This window comes from Trachinotus anak, unplaced genomic scaffold (genome assembly GCF_046630095.1).
Source record: "Trachinotus anak isolate AG129_WGS33_773 ecotype Australia unplaced genomic scaffold, CSIRO_AGI_Tana_v1 ptg000003l, whole genome shotgun sequence".
NCBI lineage: Eukaryota > Metazoa > Chordata > Actinopteri > Carangiformes > Carangidae > Trachinotus > Trachinotus anak.
Window position 1 is genome coordinate 15,707,778 of NW_027273854.1, and position 18,844 is coordinate 15,726,621.

General features: G+C 40.5%; 2 protein-coding genes across 4 annotated transcripts; both read right to left on the reverse strand.

Annotated features, from left to right (window-relative positions):
* Window positions 1-352: 352 nt before the first annotated feature.
* arhgdia (Rho GDP dissociation inhibitor (GDI) alpha) lies at window positions 353-13,560 on the reverse strand. The gene is made up of 6 exons (XM_071474102.1): window positions 13,430-13,560; window positions 5,025-5,225; window positions 3,584-3,667; window positions 3,054-3,130; window positions 2,857-2,920; window positions 353-2,166 (listed from the first exon to the last, which is right to left on the reverse strand). Exons 2-6 carry the CDS (start codon window positions 5,212-5,214, stop codon window positions 1,964-1,966), a joined length of 618 nt encoding a protein of 205 aa, XP_071330203.1. The 5' UTR covers window positions 5,215-5,225; window positions 13,430-13,560; the 3' UTR covers window positions 353-1,963.
* Window positions 13,561-15,126: 1,566 nt separating this feature from the next.
* alyref (Aly/REF export factor) lies at window positions 15,127-18,209 on the reverse strand. 3 transcript variants are annotated; one of them, XM_071474099.1, is made up of 6 exons: window positions 17,842-18,209; window positions 16,275-16,433; window positions 16,004-16,151; window positions 15,801-15,864; window positions 15,534-15,720; window positions 15,127-15,446 (listed from the first exon to the last, which is right to left on the reverse strand). In XM_071474099.1, the coding sequence occupies exons 1-6, from the start codon at window positions 18,079-18,081 to the stop codon at window positions 15,432-15,434; spliced, it is 813 nt and encodes a 270-aa protein (XP_071330200.1). In that variant the 5' UTR covers window positions 18,082-18,209; the 3' UTR covers window positions 15,127-15,431. The 3 variants fall into 3 exon arrangements, with proteins under 3 accessions (XP_071330200.1, XP_071330202.1, XP_071330201.1); XM_071474101.1 differs by having other exon boundaries at window positions 16,869-18,202; XM_071474100.1 differs by having other exon boundaries at window positions 16,845-18,202.
* Window positions 18,210-18,844: the final 635 nt, after the last annotated feature.

Genomic DNA, 18,844 nt, shown 5'->3' on the forward strand with positions numbered 1-18,844 from the left:
CTGTTTGCTTACATGGTTTATTATAAAGGAGTTGACACCTGGATGGGTGGCGACACCTCTGTAGTGTTTTTACAGCATGCATTACAAACTACAGGGGATACATTTTCTGCATCTTTTGTTTCAGGGATTTGTTTGATCATTTCATAAACAACAACATAATCAGTTCATAAACATAATCACTGTGGTATTGCATTGTCAGTCATCCTTGTAGTTGTCCATTTAAAATGTTTTCTGTTAATTAAAGTAAGAAATGTATCAACCATGTTATTTTTGTTGTCAAGTGCTCAGGGAGGCAACAATTCAAAACCTACCTTGGTTATAACATATCTGAATAAAACAGGATACACGGAGGCCCAGTCCGAACACTTTAATGTGAACACAGGATATCAGTAAACTGTAGGTAATACAGGTAGCACACAGAATCAAACCCAACCCACAGAGAAAAACATCAGTCCATGATACACCAGAGCTGAATGAAGCTGCAAAAACAGACACCATTCACATACTTACAGAGTGTACAAAAAAAACACTTTTATACAGCATGGAGTGTTAACCAATGGTGTCTGGCTGGGGACTGATATCTCTATATGGGTTCAGAAGTCAATTACAGACAACGTTTCACCTCACTGATGTTGAGCACAGAGTGCTGCCAGGTCAGCAGGAGCAGCATGTGGTTGTAAGAGACTGGAGGCATAGTGGACATTGGTAATGCTGAACTTGAGAAATACAAGGTGAGCGGTTTAACAGTCCCTGTGATCGATTCGGGAAGGAGCTAAGGTAACACCTCAGACACACTGGCATTATGCCTCAGGTACTAGAAAGGAGACTGGGTGAAATACAAAGCCATTAATACGACCTGGGCTCTTATTTAGAGTTGTTGTAAATGACCTAAAAAATTAATCTGACTGATATTTAGAAAATGACAAGTACTGAAATGAGGACAGTTTATAAATGATGAAAATTTGTAAATAGAGCTAACATGATTGACATCTATATGTAATGGCTTTTACGAATCTTGAAACCTGAAATAAAGGCGTTAAAAAGTCCTTAGTCCTGATTCCCTGCTCATATATTACAAGTATTGTTAAAAAGAGGCTCACATGATGGTCTGGCAAATATCTGAAAAGGCAAATGGCTCAACTAGGTTTTTTTAATGTCTTACTAGGGGTTCCTGTTAAGGCCACATAGCTGTTAAAATAACTGCCAAAATACCCTGATCAGAGGAACAGCCACACCTAAAGCGTCACAGGGGGTTAGAGGTAATTTTGTTTCCCCCTCTCTCTCAGCAGACTTTGCAGGGTGCTAAACCATTTGAAAAAGGCATGGCCTAAATTCCAAATAATTTACCAAGAGCCTGGTACAAATAATCTGCTCAAAGGCTTTGGGGAGACTGTGTCCAAGAGTTGTGTCCAGCAATGATTGCTCAATGACCGTACAGTGGCCACGTACGTTATAGCACTACTGCTTCCTGTACTATGCTTTCCAAGGCAGATCATGGTAATCGTACAAAACAATCTGAAAAATAGAGAAAAAGAAAAGGGAGAAGAAAAGAAAGCAGCAAGCGGCAAAAGGATTCACATAGTTCATTTTCCAACAGCAGTTAACAAATAATATTTTTTTACTTTTATTTTTTTTTTAATTTTTATAAACAAACCATAACCGCAAAATCTGGATTGTGCACATTGTTTGCTTTCTCCATTTTTAAAGATTTAATACTTAACAGAAAGGTTGGGTGCAAACAACTGAAACGTTACTATGGGAGGAATGCTGAAGTGACTGGAATTTAGAAAAGGGAAATAAAACTGAGAGCAGGAGGAAGGGATGTCAATGGACGGAGAGAGCAAAAGCTTAAATCGACACATGATCCAGAGATGAATCCAGACAGAAAAATGGAATGACAGCAAGAGAAAGAAAGAGGGGCAAAGCAGAGGAAGACATTGATGGGAAAATGGCGAGGGGGAAATCAGTCTTTCCAGTCTTTCTTGATAGTGAGGCTCCAATCCCAGGAGAGATGATCGTGTTTGTCGTCATCAGTGAACTTGGACTTGATGTTGTAGGTGCCACGGGCCAGCATCCCTTTGGGAGACTCTTCCAGAGCAGTGAGGAACTCGTATTCCTCATTTGGTCTGGGCCCATAGCTGCCGACCATGTAATCTGACTTGTCAACTAGATATTAGAGAGGGAGGAAAAGGGGGCTGTAAGAAGTTTCTTGGAGACACATCATGCACATCCTCAATTCCAGATTTAGCAAAACAGCATGTACGTTTGTACAGATCTTAAAACAGCAGAAACACCAGCTCATATGTTTAAAAACAGGTCAGGTACTGCATGTAAACATCTACTAAAATGTAGTCCAGTATGGAAACATTAACTCAACCTGCTCACTGATAACTATAGCAAACGGCTTTTGGACCCATCTGTATGTACAGTATCTATGTGGCTGGAGCTAGCAGTCTGCTTAGCTTAGCACAAAAATTGGAAACAAGGGGAAACAGCTAGCCTGGCTCTTTCCAAAGGTAGCAAAAGCCATCATTTAAATCGCCTTTTCTCTAATCTCTACTGGACACTAACACTGGAGTATAAAAACAACAATTTACTATTTCACAGGGGGTTTATATACTGGACTATTTCTTGGCTGGTTGCCTGGCAAACAGCTGTAACTTATGGAAGTTACTGAGCCTAGCTAAAAGGAATAGTCGGAAACATATCCCCTGTGCAAGAAAATAAGTGTGTTTCCTTAACTTTTTTTTTTTTTTTTTTTTTTTTTTTTAAGTAAAAAGACGAAATGAGGTGTTTCTATGTCAAATCTACCTAAGGAGTCGTAAAGACTAAATGAAATAATTTTGATAACTTTACCTTTTACTCCTTTCCTGAATGATTGTTGAATGTACTTCAGGCCTGACACAATCTCCTTGTTGACCTGCAAAAAGCAACACACATCATCTTGTTAAGCACATTCCCATGACAAATATAGCTCACTGCAGCTGCAGTAACATCTCCATGCCTCCAACAGTCTGAGAAAACAAACAGAGACGAAGACCAGACCCTCTCACCTTGAAGTTGATCTTTATTCTGTATTCAACTCCCTCTTTCAGCACAAACGGGTTCTTCCTGAAGCCGTCCAGGTCTCCTGGCAGAGAAAAGCAATGCAGCAGGGAAAGAAAAGTCAGTGACACTGACCACCAGGTGGCACAGGGCTGCAAGCGAGCCCAGCTCTCCTGCTCTGTTGCAGTTCAGTGTGAACATCGAGGGAGGGCAGGGGTGCCGTCAGGAAATTGCTCATTAACCCACTTAAACAGGAATGATGTCATTACTAATTAGCAGATTAATGATCCAGCAGGACATTAGGTCTATGTTTGCACACAAGAAGAGGAGTGATTAGTGTTCATAATTAATGTTGCTATGAGCCAGTTCTTCCAGTGTGTCTGCTGTAAGGAAAGACAGCTGCCTAAATGTGGGTGCTCATTTAATGTGCATTCAAGTGAAAAATCGTTCAGATGTCAACTACAAGTGATCTGTTTTCACTCTAAAATCTGCTGTTCAGCCTCACCACATACCAAACTGCCCTTTCTGCTCCACTCACCTTGTAGATCAAGGACCAGAGGCCCTGGCGCCGCCTCACATACCAGAGTCATTCGTGTCACCTGGACATTGGGGGCGCTGGGATCTAAGACAGAGAGAAAGGTCACAGAATTTAAAATTATGACCATAATTATGACCACCATCAATTTGTAGCAACTTAAAGAAATGTTAAAGATAAATAATCCAATTTCATAAGAAGGTAAGTATCTCGGCAGCCATGCTTTTATCACACAAACTGTCAGTCACAAACCTCACTACTTCAATTTTTAAACAATTTGATGTTGCTCTGTATGTGATTACAATACACTTTATAGTTTTAGTTTTAAGTTTAAATTCTAACAAAATACTCTTAACAAAGGGCCTATACTCTGCCTCTGTCTGAATTAAAGAATTTCAAACTAACTTTCAAACTATCTAAGATGACTCGACTGTCCTTTTCCTCTACTGTACACTATGTCAATAAGAGTGTTACATTTGTAACTTTGAAACCATCTAATTGCTGACAATACTGTCCACAGATCTGTGTGAGAAATTTGTGGACCAATATAGTTATTAGTTGCACAGCTCTGATAAAATCCAGGTAGTGGCCAGACCTGTTTCCCAGCTCTGAGATGGTTACATAGTGGTGTCAGGATCTTCTTCTATGTTTAACTATTCAAATTTAATTTTTTTTCTCTAAATATTTCAGTAAACGGTAAAAGTCAAATAATCTTATAAATAATGTATTTTATGAGTGAAAAACAATAAGAGAATATGTTTGTCATCAATATTCTAGCAGTTTCCAGACCTTTCATGATCTGAAAATGATCAGTTTTACTCATCATATTTTCACTTTTCATATCCGTTTGGTTCAGTCATTTAAACTTTTGAAAAGACCTGGACTTCCAAATGTAGCTGGTAAATAGGTTTTTATTGAAAACTATTTATATCAGAACTAATATACTACATGAGATATCAAAGTGCACTTTTTTAAATATGCCCCTTTGCTGAATATCATTAATTTTTTTTTTTACAAAGGCCATACTACAAAAATGCATCAGTTAATTAAAGCAAAAGCGCTTTCTCAAAATAAAATGACAGTATGACAGTATAATACAAGTTGGGAAGAGCATGAATCTGTCCAGTCATGTCACGTTAACATTCTTATTGAACTTTAACAGTTTTCAATACTCATATGTGCATATTGTTGTCACAACAAATAACTTGATTCCCTGCACTATTAGTAGGACAAACACACAGAGCAGCAACTTTACCTCCATTTGAAAAGAATGTTATGGACAGTGGAGATAAGTGGAGATTTACTGTTAGACTGCAGTGGTTTTTGAAGCAAATGGCTGTAGAGGTGAATGAAACCAAAATGTTTGCTTATCTATGAGTGTGGTTAGTTACTAGTTGCATTTGTTCTAGAAGATTGTGGGAGTTATTTAACTGCAACCACTAACCTGCAACCACAGCAGTGCTACCCAGCAGTGCCTCCTTGTACTTGCGCAGACTCTCATCATCTTTGTCCAGCTCCTGGATCTCCTGTAAGCTTTTCTGGGCAGGAGGTTTGTAGTTGACTGCACTGTCTGACTCTTCATTGGCTGCTGCCAACGCTGCCAGCTGCTCTGGTGTAGGTTCCTCTTCTGCCATGGTGCTAACCACTGCAGGAAAGTGACAACAGAGAGGACTGGTTAGAGGACAAGAGACTTAAGTAATGAAGACTGGTCATTGGTCACTGGTCAATGTCACTGGTCCATACAACACACCACTTCCTTTTATACTTTTTGCTCTAATGAAATCTGAATGACATGTGGAGCGAGGCAGAGTTTGGTTATTAGACATGGGGCTGCTGGATAATTATTACAGATTACTTATCCCCAGGAAAACCTCAACTTAACTCAACTTAACTTTGATTTGGAGCAGCCATTCATGTAGACATTGGAAAATGTATTTTTCACTTTACTTTGCAGGTAGTTTTGCTCTGATATTTTCTCTACAACACAATGGCACTTGTTCTGCAAAAATTTGAAACAGTTGACAGCATCTTGAGTTTTTAATGAAACAAAATTGTTCACAATAAGCACGGTGTGGATTATAATGGGTAACTGTTTCATTACTTTTGTGAAGAGATGAGGCCATTTTGTTGAGTTTTTGTTCTAGTGTATGCTTACACATATCCGTACACGTGAGCACACAAATGTACACACTAGCGAGATGAGAGCCAAGAGACATGACGCACAGGCCCTCACAGTCCACTTGGCTGTGGAGCCAGTTTCTCTGAGGCCGGAGCAGTGACATACAACAGAGGCCGGTGGTCTAAAAGCTGATGTTTATCTGAGCTCCAGCCTTCACTTGTCTCTCCTCTACCACACTGAGGCAGCTGAAGAAGAGCTGTGCTGATATGGCTATTTACACCCAGCTGCACTGTCATACCAGTCACCACTCATTAGAAGTGAAGACGCTGATTCTGAGCAGGAAGCAGCACATTACGAGATCATCTTCATTTTGTGAGAACAAAAAGCGCTTAGACGTAAGCTACACAAAGCAACTGTTGCTTAAAAAATGCTGTGGAAAATAGAGTTATCTGATAACATCTGGTGCACATATGCTGGACGAAGTCTGTGCAAAGCTGATCAACACCTGCAAAAGCCAAGAGGCAGCTGGATGATGATATGCTCATAACACTCATTCTGTGCGGTCTGTTCTGGCCATGCTTTGTATTCAGTTCTTGGAGAACTGACAACACAAATCAGTCTAATGGTGTTGGAGCTGACTTCATAGCAAGCAAGTTAACCAAAATACAAAGTATGTGCTTGTTGATACAGCGTTAATAGTTTTGATGCATTCTTTTGATACAAACAAAAAATGTGTTTGAATTTTGTGCCAGTGACAAAACACTTCTATTAGTCAATAGGCGGCTAGGCCCTCAAACCTCTCATCCAAAATGCTTTTGACATTTGCATGTTGAAAGCACTCTACTTCCTGCATTTGAGTGTATTCAACCAAGCATGAAGCTACGCTGTCAAAAGAAGAGGAGTTAGCAATATGAAAATAATTTTAGTGTGTATTCTTATTCATGTAATCCTATTTATGCAAAAGTGTGAATCTTGATGATGCAATCAAATCTGTGCACAGAAAAATGAACTACAGTGAAAGAGGAAGATGATAACACAAACCGCTTCTCCATTAAACCCCACTTAAACCAAACTTGTTCTAAAGATGCCATAAATAATCCTTTTCTATTACTAGCTTATTTTACTGTTGCAAATCAGTGTTAACGTGTGAGTTAAAGGTCATTAAACAAATCAGACAAATGCAAACACACAAGAATACCACCAGATGACAAACAATCAAAACTGATGACACTATATAAAGAAGATTTCATCTGCTCAAGCCAGGTGGATACTCTCAGCTAACACCACATACACTGTTTACAGTCTGAGGAACCACAATAAATCACACTACTGCAAACAGAAACAACAAAGGAACGGGTTTGTCGCTCTGCCTCTCTGTCAAACCCTCCTCTCTGCTCTATTGTGTCCACCATATACAGTTGGGTATTGGCCAAGCAGGAACTGAAAATGCAGCAACATTTTTTTTTTTTTTTTTTTTTTTTTTAAAATGGGGCCTCTGTGTTCCCATAAAAGCACAAATTCCTTTTCTGCCACTAGTTTTGCTTTGGCTGGTCAGCTGTGTGTGAGTGTTTCTGGTCGGAGAGAATGAGTGAGAGGCTCCTTGTTGCAGAGAGAGAGAAAGAGACAGGAAAACGCCACCAGATAACACAGTCATATCATTCTACAAGTAACACGGAACAGGTTGTTTTTCTCGCTTCCTCTACTCGCTTCTTGTTGTTCGAGCCCTCGACCGCTGTGAGCTGCACCGTGACTGCAGCGTACCACACTGTCACAGAGGAGGAAGTTGCTGCGTCAAATAAGACAGATGTGTCTCTTCGCTGCAGCTTAGGTACAATACAGTCTCTGAAGACACAAGGGTGCATTTAGTAGGATTCCACCACATTTAAAGTATATAAAGGACTTTAAGGGCCACAGGCAGGGTATCTCACCTCAAAACATTTCACTTAAATATGTCTGCTGATTAGAGTACCAAAAACTGCCAAATCTGGCAATAAATCTTGGGTCAGATTCACGTTTCCTTTTATGATATAGCTTTTGATTTCAGAGAGCCAAATGTCCATGTCTGATTAGTTGATCAACAGAAATTTAATTGTCAACTTTTTTGATAATCGATCACCTGTTTGTCACTTTTCAAGACAAAATGTCTCTGGTTCCAGCTTCTCATATGTGAATATTTGCTCGTTTTCTTAGTTTAGTAGTAGTTTATGTGGGCTGTTGCCTGGGGAATAAAAAGACACTGGATGACATCATCTTGGGCTCTGGGAAAGTGCAATAAGAATTTTATAGATCAAATAATTTAGTGATTAACCAAGAAAATTATGTGCAGAATAACTGACAATTAAAATCATTGTTTGTTGCAGCCCAACCAGATATTGTTAATTTTTCCTAACTTTGACAATACACACTGACGTTGAGACTTGTGTGAACTTCTATTCAATTCAAGTTCATCAGAACTTAACTCCTTGGACAAATCTTCCCCATATCATGCTTTTATTCCTAAACCATTTTTGGCTTCTTCCCATCATCAAGGCCTGTTCTGGGTCGACTCTTCTCCAAGCACAGGGTGTTGGGAAAGTGCGCTTTGTGATATGCTTAATTCTAAAATCCTTCAAAAGTTATTAAAGAGAGAATAGGAAACAGATAAATATCTAACAAAATATATGCAGAAAAATACACCCAATTTGTAAAACTACAGTGGATTTCAGGAGATGATTTGGACTGGAACTTCTAAGAGTGACTGTCCTTTTCACAGGGTTAATATATAGTTGCTTAGTGTGCATAAGACCGTGCCTCTTCCCTGTAGTCTTTCACTGCAGCAACATCGCATTTTCCGCATTTAAACTGTTTAGAAGTGTGTTATGCAATGTCTGCATATAGCCACATCACTCAGAGCCAGCCATCTTAACCACGTATGAAATTGTTGATTCAGCAAATTAAAAAGGTTCACGCGCTCAATAAAATGGATTAGTTTCAACAATATTGTCATCACCACCCTAATAATGATACACATTCCTTCTGGCTAACTCTACTCAAACAATGTGGGCTCTGGATAACTGGCTACATACTAAACTGACAGGAAAAGGCCCTGTCATTGTTCAGTCCCAGTGCCAGCTAGGAGACAACACAGAGGTCATGGGATCATACAAACACTGGATGTGCTGTTAAACCTCACCACCTCAGTGTCCCAACCTGCACAGTCCTGCATGCAGCACTCATAATCTGTTTGCCTGACTGGACTAAGCAGTGCAGTTTTACAAACACACCAGGCTTGGGAGCAGCTAAAGCTTTAGATTAGGCCTGTTCCTTAGCAACAAAACTCAGCGGTAAGATTATAGAAAGTGGGATTACTGCTAATGAGGCCTTCAGTGACAGGAGAGGAAAGTGTTTGGAGGTGTCACTGGTGACACATCAACAGGATTGTCGTGACAGAAGTCATTAGTGTCACTGAGAAGTTACTGAAAATAATTGGTCTGCAAGCTCAGAGAGGACCAGGGAATCCAAGTGGGATGATACAAGCTTTATGAAGTGGAGTGGAGGTGTGTGTGTGTGTGTGTGTGTGTGTGAGTGTGTGTGTGTGGCATGACTGTCCTTTAAGGACAGTTGCTTTTTTGATGAGGCCATCTATCTGCGTCAGTGTACGACTGGGTGATACATCAATACTAATCTGATAATGTGACACAATTTCACACAATCTTTTCATTAAATCAACTACGGTAATTCATTAGTCAAACAAATCCGATTAGTTGTAGTCAACTAATAATTTCTTTTGTCAAGTTTAATCTGGAAAAAAACTACAATAAAACAATGAATTGCTACTTCTTTAATTTGTTCTAAAAATTTTTAGTTTTCTAAATATCTTCTAAAAGTTTTAACCAGCATTTCCAAAATCACAATTTCACATTAAATACAAAAGTAAAGTAAAAATAGGGCACATTTTTATTTTGTCAATATTGCCAAACCAGAGTTTAAGTAAAGCTGAAGATTACAAAACGGTAGACCTACATCTTCATGTATGACTGCCAGTTGATGTAATCTAATGGGCTCTGTCTGGTGCCATTGATCATACAGCAGATGCTACAGGTCAGGCGGTTCACTGGGAGGACTGCATGAGGAGCAGCCGCAACAACATGGAGAAGGGTAACGCAAGAGCAACAAATGGCTGAGCTGTTCTAAACAAATTATACAGCATCCTTTCTTACCAAGGGATTAATAATTGTATCGTATCACACAAACTGTGGACACTGGTATCATAGAAACATGTAAATTATCCACGTTTTCCCATGATAACGCAACAGCCATAACATACAACATAAGAAAAACATGAAATCTATCTGAAGCTTTGTAGTTTGACCACAGCTGCTGCAGTCTTGCACAGTAGAGCCACCTTTACTGATGAATTGAGAAGTAGAAAAGTTACAGCTGATGATTTATACCCTGGATTACTGTTAGTAGGAACAAACAACACATTTACCGCAGAGACAACAACAGGACATAAATGTTGCTTCACTGAAAGTGAGAATTGGCAACCTCTGTGAAGTGACATTTAGCTCTTGGCTTCACCTCCCTATTGAAGATGTAACTGCTTTGATCTCTGGTCTCTGTTTGTAGTCTTCTTTATGCAACACCCAGCCTACCAGAGACCTTTGGATTTGACCCTTTTAGCCACCCTATATCCCTACACCTCTCTCTATTCTTCTCGTGTGGCTCTAATAAGAGCTCATCAATTGTAGGTGCAGCACTCATAATTCCTCTGCAAATAATCATGAATTCATATCAACAATTTTGGCTTTTCTAAATAAATAAAACGCAACTGAAGCTCTTGAAATTGTAGTACATCCTTCAGCAATGTGTCAACGCAGCAAATGCATCAACAAGTATCTTTGTACACCATTGTATTTTGAACTGACTGGATTTCTGAACTTAAGTTATACATTCTGCATCCATGCAAGTGAAGAGAATTTGATGCATAGCAGCTGATAATCCAGGTTCATCAAACTTTTATGTACAGAACAGCACTAGCAGCCATTTAATTTATTTATTCCACTTTCCTCTTAAGTGTTGATTTTGGTTCCTCTCAGTCACCTGAGTGGTACAAAAGTGACAGGCAAGAACTGTGATTTTTTTTTTTTTTTTTTTTCAAAAACATGAAACCATAAAATGTATGACTGTTTATCTGAATACTGCTAAGCCCTTAGACTTAGTGACTGAACAGTAGCACAAGCTTTTTACTTTAAGCAAGGATATGTTGCATGTCAGGCTGCAACCGGGTCTTTTTGTCTGTCAAGAAATTACTGCAAACTTCCTTTTTTGGGCAAGAGCTTGATGATTCATATCCTTCAGAGCACTAAACCACATGCTGCAGAGCTGTGGCACAACTCATCTTCTTAATGTTCTACCTGTGAGGCTCACCCAATCTAATCAGTATTTAAAGACACCATAATGACATCAAATGACCCTACCACTGGCTAGATGTTATGTCAGTAGATAAAATCATGCTGGGTCCCACCAAGTTGAAGACGTAGTGCAACACATACTAAACTAAAGCTTTGGGGAAGTGTTGCACCAAGAGCTCTTAGCAGAGCTGATGCAATGCAGATGAACCCAACCTCAACAGAAATACAGAAGAGGGTGAGAGAAAAAAAGAAAAATGCAATGAGATTAAAATTAGAGAAGGAACATGCCAGAAAGGTTGTTATGCGCTTCTACTAACTACTAACTGAGCAGCTGAAAAGATATTGGAAGCTTTTATCAACCAAGATAACTTCTGCAGGATGTCTATCACAGAAAATGTTTTATCACTACAGAGAACTAATCTGATCCACAAAGAAAATGAGCAACAAAGAGGCTCTGACAGAAACAGAAACAAAATACGCCTCTATCCCAGGAAGGACCAGAACAAATAGGAAGCTTTAAAAATAGCCGGTGAGAAATCCCTGCGTACAGCAGCAGGAAGCCACGAGTGAATGGGATAGCCAAGGTGCCAGCTGAAAGGTCAGGGCTTATTCCCCTGCACTACTCAGCTCTTTCACCAACATGCCCAGATTCAGTCTGCCTCCCTGGGCAACAGCCTTGGTAGAGGGTACAGACTCCACACAATGCAGGATTGCAGCTGTTTAATGGTTTTCTTAAAGAATAGCAACAATCTGATTAAATACAACAGATGGTATGAACATGTTACATGAGCATTCAACCAAATTACAGTTTAAAAAGCAAAATTCAGGAGTAAAAAATGTGAAATAAAATATTCACTATCTTCAAAGAAATTTCCAGCCACTGATGCTTATTATTTCTGTGAGGAAGTGCTCCGAAAAGGCCGTCATTGAGGCTGAGGAAAGCCATGTTCTGGCTGAGGTGGACCAGATAATGTGAGAGGGGTGGGGGGAAACCTGCACATATTCCCCTGTGAGACTGACCTAAAACAGAAGAGGCCACTCGCTGACACAATTTGTCACAGCAGGCCTTGGAAATGATATTCAAAATTATCATGCACAGATGAAAAGGGTTGACTCACAAAATATATTTTTTTATGACATGAATTTGTTAAGATTTACATAAACAATTTAGAATAAACTTGTTGGTACAGCACCATAATCAGGATGCATTCAAAAGCAATCTAATTTGTGCAACATTTTACGGTTGAGACCTGTGGTTTTGACCCTTGTACTTTTCACTGTGAGCTGCTTGAACATGTGCAAGGCTTATTACACTGATGTCAGGAAAATGCCTACAGTGAAAATGTGGCATGCTGATCTTTTAGCGGTTAACTCGACCTGCTTAAGTCTAAACCAGAGAAATAGAAACTGCAAATTCTGCTTGCAGCTGATTGCAGAATCTGCAAGGCTGCAGATTCTTGGGTTGAGATGAAGAAAATGAGAAGGCTGTGATATAAATATATTATCTGAAAAGTTCCCAAACTCTTACAAGGTGGGAAAAAGATTCCTGCAGATCATTTGTCAGACACGGGAAGAAAAGAGAAGATTCACAGTTTGGTTGATCTCTTTGAGAAATCACTTATCAGCCATTCAGCCAAGCACACGGCTTAACTATCAAACAAAAGTGAGTGTCACTTTGAGCGCTTTTGATCTCAGCAGATGTGATGTCTGTGCACTTGACTTTGATTAAAAAAGCCAACATGGAGGCCCACATTTTAGGTGTGAGCCCTCCGGGCCAGTTCAAATTAAGAGAGAGATGAGTTCCAGGAAGTGACAGAAAATGTTCCTCTTATAGCACATGACAGTCGGGTCCGACAAACTCACATTTACAGGAGACTAAAGTACTCAGACGATTAAACGTATGATCCAGTAGTCAGTGCACCAACTCATTATGCATCTTATTGAGAACAAGCAAATGCAATGGCTGACATTATCGTTACCTAACGGCCAACACCGTCAGCTCAGATCAGGCTCAACACCCGGAAATGAACAACTAAAGGTTACTTCTTAACTTCTCATTGCCGCCGGATAAATTTATGACTCAGTAATAAATTGAAGTAATTTCAGACCGTAAATCTGCGTAAACAACCTTGTAAATCTACATTTAAAAAAAAGCCACAACCCTTACTGCAGGAAGTTGCTCTTTCCATAACTGACGCTCATGGTTTGAAGTTAGCCAACATGTCCTTAACAATTGCTAAAAAGCGTTTTAACTTTATCATAGCAGGTCAGTGGTGTTTGTTATTCGGTTAAAGTGAGTTATTAAAAGAGTTTAATCAATGTTTCAACAACTCTTACCGTTATAGCGCTGGTAAGCTGTGACAGTGTCCTGTGAATGGTGGTGAGGGCGAGTGAAGTGAAGCGGCGGAGGGAAATCTCAGGCAACGGCCGCTAACAGAGGACACCACATCCGGTCCGCCGCCTTCAAAGTAAAAGCAGGTCTTTACGTGCCTCTACACGCAACGATTTAAGGAAAATTCACAAGCCACCCTGAAATCAGCCTCATCTTGACTAGCTACACCATAAAACTGAGATACACATCAATAGACAAAATGGGACTTATAACAGAATATTTATACGCCGAGGTATTGATATTTAGTTCTCCCTCCACCACTGTCCAAACCTTTTTCAAGAGAATTATTACGGTCCTTTATAATTTAGTACAGTTGTGTATTTTTTTTTTTTTCAGTATTTCTATTTTATGTTTCTTCAGAGAGAAACGTTATACTCCACTACATGTATTTTGATTTTCCGTCTATAGTTACTTTGACTTACTTACTTTACCTTACCCAGGCACTGCTAATAGATTTAATTTCTCGAAAGTTCATAAAGTGGTAAAAACGAGCTTCACTACCGATCAAGTGCACAATTCTAATGTAGCTTCTATGTTAATCCATCAACAATCCACTAATGTAAAATAAAAACATACAACTGAAGTCTTCCACGAAAGGGAGAAAGAAGAAAATCTTTTCGCTTCAATCATGAAAAACTAACCGGAAATGGTATTTGTAAATAATTTAAAACTTTATCTGTAGACACACTTCCGGGGAAATGGCTTTTAACGTGCATGGGCATGCAGGTCTGCACTGCACACTCACAAATCGTTGCCTAGAGCGATCCAGACATTTTTAAGTTTGTTCACCCCCCACTCTCAGTTTTAGCTCATTCAGACTAGACATCTTCAGTGCGGCAGATTATGAGCAGGCACATAAGTTTTTATCCACCGGTGTCGTACAGTTTCTAGGCGTGGCAAGCAGGTACAGAGAGCCAGTACGTTTCAAAAAACGGGTAGGCCCAACAACTCAAGTTGACATTACTTTAGGCCATATATGGTTGCTATAGGCATTGGCTGGCAATCTAATGCCACCTAGTGGTTGTGCTGTGGCAGTGCCGTTACAACAGTCAAATTAAATGTGGGATAGAAGCACATTTAAAAGCATGACCTGACTCCAGTTGCTGTGGGAAACTTGATTCTCCAAGATTGGCTACTTAAAATAGATTTGTGTTTGTGTATGTTTACTTTTTGTAGTTGGAACATAGCATTTCACTGGTTTCCTCTACAGAAAATGCTGAACCTACATTTAAAGAAAAAAAAAAAAAGTGTTCAAGTCATTAATTTCAAAATTACATTACCAAATGTTGAAACGGATTGTATACTACTACTGTATATTCCCAAACATAAAAAAAAAAAAAAAAAAAAAAAACCTATCAAGCAAATGTGCAAGTCCTTTACATTGAAACACTAACCAAACGCCTGGTTACCAATGAGAATACCTTGATTCCAAATAACAAATTTTGTGGGAGTCTACATACTTGTCTTAACTACTGTTAAAAGACCAGGTTTAAGAGACAAAGCACATTTAAAAAAAAAAAAAATCAAATCACATCATTAAAGTTTAGCACAAAATAATTCCAATATTAGTTGGATTGAATTTAAAAGTATTTTAAAATCTGGATGGACCAGCAGGTCTGGACATTGAAACACAAAAACAGCATTTGGTTAATATGCACTGCAGGTTTTATTACAAGCCTCAGTAACTACAGGGTAGAGGAAAGAACTGGGAAACCCCAATTCACATCAACCTACAGTCAAAACCATTTTCGTCAGAAAAAAAAAAAAAAATTGGAAAAAAAAAAAAACACTGGTAAAAAACACTTCGGAGCATTTAAAAGAAGTAGTTGGAACAATAATTTCAATCACATCAGAAGACAAAACCAAGTGTAAAATACTCTGCACATTTTTAACAACCACCCTTCTGTGCAGACAGGAAGGGACGAAAACCCGGTGGAGCTTCATTTCTTAGCTGGTGTCCATCTGAGAAAACAAGAAGAGTGAATTAGACAGCTGTCAAAACAAGACTAGTTAATTTGTGAAAGGCACCATACTGACAGCTGAACATACTCTGGCATTATAGGCATCTAACTGGGCGTCGAGTTCCTCTGCTGACAATTGCTGCTTGCTGGTACCGCCGCGGCCACCTCGACCCTTTCCTCTGGCACCGCCTGCACCACGTCCTCCGCGGCCTCTCTGCATGCCTCCAAAGCCACCCCCACGGTTTCTGTTCATGCCTCCACCACCTCTGTTCAGACTGAAAACAAGAGTGCCCATCACACTCTGTGCCCAAAAATTGCATGTCAAGTGTCTCAACAAAAAGACTGCTACACTCACCCCTGCATAGGTCGCCTCTGTGTGTCAATCTGTGATGTGACGAGCTGTATGTTCATAGGCCGCCCTAGGGGACAAAGATGCAATTAACCTCACAATTTGGGCAGAGCAGTAGTGCTCAAACGATCAGTTAAGCAATTTACCTTTCTTAAATCAAATAATGATAATCATGTGAGACGACAAAGTTAACAATAGTTGTTGCATACCATCAAGTGGGATGCCATTGTACTGTTTCATGGCCTTGAGGGCATCTGCCCTCCTTTCAAAGTGGACATCTGCGGTTCCCAGGCTCCTTCCCGATCGGTCATAATGAACTGCAGCCTTTTTCAGAGTCCCAAATTCAGCAAAGAGTTCCTGAAAAGGAAACCAAAACCCTGAGCCGCTATCCCTTTGCACCACCCTGTAAAGCACACCAACATAAGGCAAAATTCTCCTCTTAAAAAACAAACAAATGGGTGAATGTGAAAACTCAAATACCTGAATGTCTGCATCTGAGACCCCAAAGTCAAGATTGGAGACAAGGAGCTTCCCTCCAGTTTCCACACCAGCTCCTCCGCCACCCCCAGCAGCGCCATTGAAGCCGCTGAAGCCATTGTCGAACATGTCATGCTGCCACTTATCTGGAAGCTGTTTAGGCTGCAACAGATGAAAGAGAACGCACCTGCTGACTTCAGGATCCCCTTGCCTCTGTCAATCACAGAGTCCACACGGCTGGGTGTTGGGGCAAGCAGGGGCTCCACTTCCAACAGGGCCAGGGTGCTCAGCTCCCCCAAGAGGGTCCCCAAAGTTCCCTGCCCACCCCATCACTACAAGCAAGTGAATCAGTTCAGACAGAGGGACATACACAGGACAAACAACTTAGCCATAAAAGCAAGGGGATGTGCTGTATATCACCTCTACATACACACGTTGTACATAATTTAGAAAAATATGAGGACTAGTGGCATCTGCTGAGACTGTATACATCAGTGACTACTAAGTCAAAACTGACCTAAATTTGTTACCCCAAACCCACACAATCTATATTAAACCCTGAACAACTTGTACCAATATTGCCCATTGTTTTCTTGCCATCTGCGCCTCCACCAAAGGCTCTCCAGATAAGATCCTCGGGTACACAGGGGGTCGCCATCTGAAGCAGCGTTGCCTCCAGCGTTGCACCATGTTTCCTGGCCCGACCAAGAGTTCTTTACCAAGCCACGAAACTGGCTTTCACGAAGGGGAATTGTCCATAAGGAGTGGGGATTGACCGGAGGACAACTAGAAAATGGCCAGCCATCCCCTCTATGCAAGAGTGGATTATCTGAGCGTCCATTTTGAGACCACGCCATTTTGATTGGGGCTTTGTTGGGTTTGTCTAGATACTCATTCACACTTAAGGAGTGAAGATTTGCCTTATATGAACACTATCAGGGGGGTTGAAGTCCACTGATCCATCCACAAGTAACAGCCACACTGGTTGAAAAGCCATCAAATAGGCCTTGTTGTGAAACCCGTCAGCCACTCCCGAACAAAAGGCCGCCAAGACGCTGCACCGGGACATGGACAAAAACTATGCTCCCAAAAGTGGTGAAAAAAATCATTTGAGGACGAATTTTCTCGAAGTGGTTTCCTCTCACCATCATTTTGACACTCGGGGTGGAAAAGACTGTTACTGCCCGTGGAAGACTAGCGCTAATATAAGGTGCTGGCTTCAAAATGGCGCCGCCAAGGCTTTCACGATCCAACTTTAGTTTGTTAGCCAATACGGCTAACACATTCGCTCTCTCCAAAAGGCCTCTTCTTGAAAAATGGTGTAACACATATGGGTTGTGGGAGAAGGGACAAACTATGAATATAACTTCCATTAATGCTTAACCGCAAATTATAGAGCTCTCCTCCGAGGGAAACTCGGCGGTTAGCGATTACTTTATTTGCTTGACTAGCAAGCTGGCTAGAAGGTTAGCTGGCAAGCCTACTGGAGAATAGAAGGATGTTACCCAGGCATTTTCAGGTTTGCCGAAGGGTTTCCTTTTTTCTGCCCATTCCTCTAACTTTCTCATACCCTGCTGTAAGGCGTTGGTCTGCCTCTAGCGCGGTTCAGGTTCTGTCGGCTCCTCATGGGGCCGGATCCGCCGCCTCGGCCTCCAAATCCTCCGCCGCTGACTCCAAGACGCCCAGCGCCTCCTCCTCTGCCGCCGCCTGAGCCTCCGCGGCCTCGACCTCTTCCACCGCGGCCTCCACCTCTCTGCTGCCTGTTCTGCTTGATAATGTCGTCTAGAGACATATCCATTTTATCGGTCATTATGCTGCCCCAATAATGCTAAACTGCTAAACAAAATATAAAAAAAATACACCCTAGCCTCGATTGGTCCCTCTCCCTGCCCTTTCACAGCTCCACACTCTGCGCACCGCCGAGAAAACACAATGTTCCACTGGCCGGTGAATATAGACGAACTGGTTCGTGACGTAGTGTACGTAAACATGACGTTATCACGCAACCCGAGAGCCCAAGAAACAAACACCATCATGGATTACCACTAGTACAAAACGCAGTGTAACATTTTTGTTTCATCAACATGCATGACTGGCTCATGTAACTCAGCGACTCATATTCATAGTTTAAGTTTTTCTTCACAGTTTCAAATCATTTAGAGCGGAGGATGAAAATTAATCTGCAACTATTTTGATAATCAGTTACTCCTATAAGTGTTTTTTAAAGCTGGTTCCAGCCACTTAAGTATGAATATTTGCCTTTTATGCTGTCCGTGAGATGAAAATAATTATAAATATCTATGGTGAAATAAAACAGCCAATTTGAATGTGTCAACTACAGCTCTGAAATTGTTCACTATTTTCTGAAAACCAATAATGAAAATTAGCATTAGATGCAGCTCTAAACTCAGTATAGCCAGGTTCTTGGATAATCATTTCTCCCAGTTATCTGACTTTATATGAAATTTACCCCTGTGTACGATTCAACACAAGTTTCCTATTCCCATGCAAATTGCTTTCAGTACAAAGGGCATCTTTCTTTTATTTCATCATGCATGAAACACATAAAATTA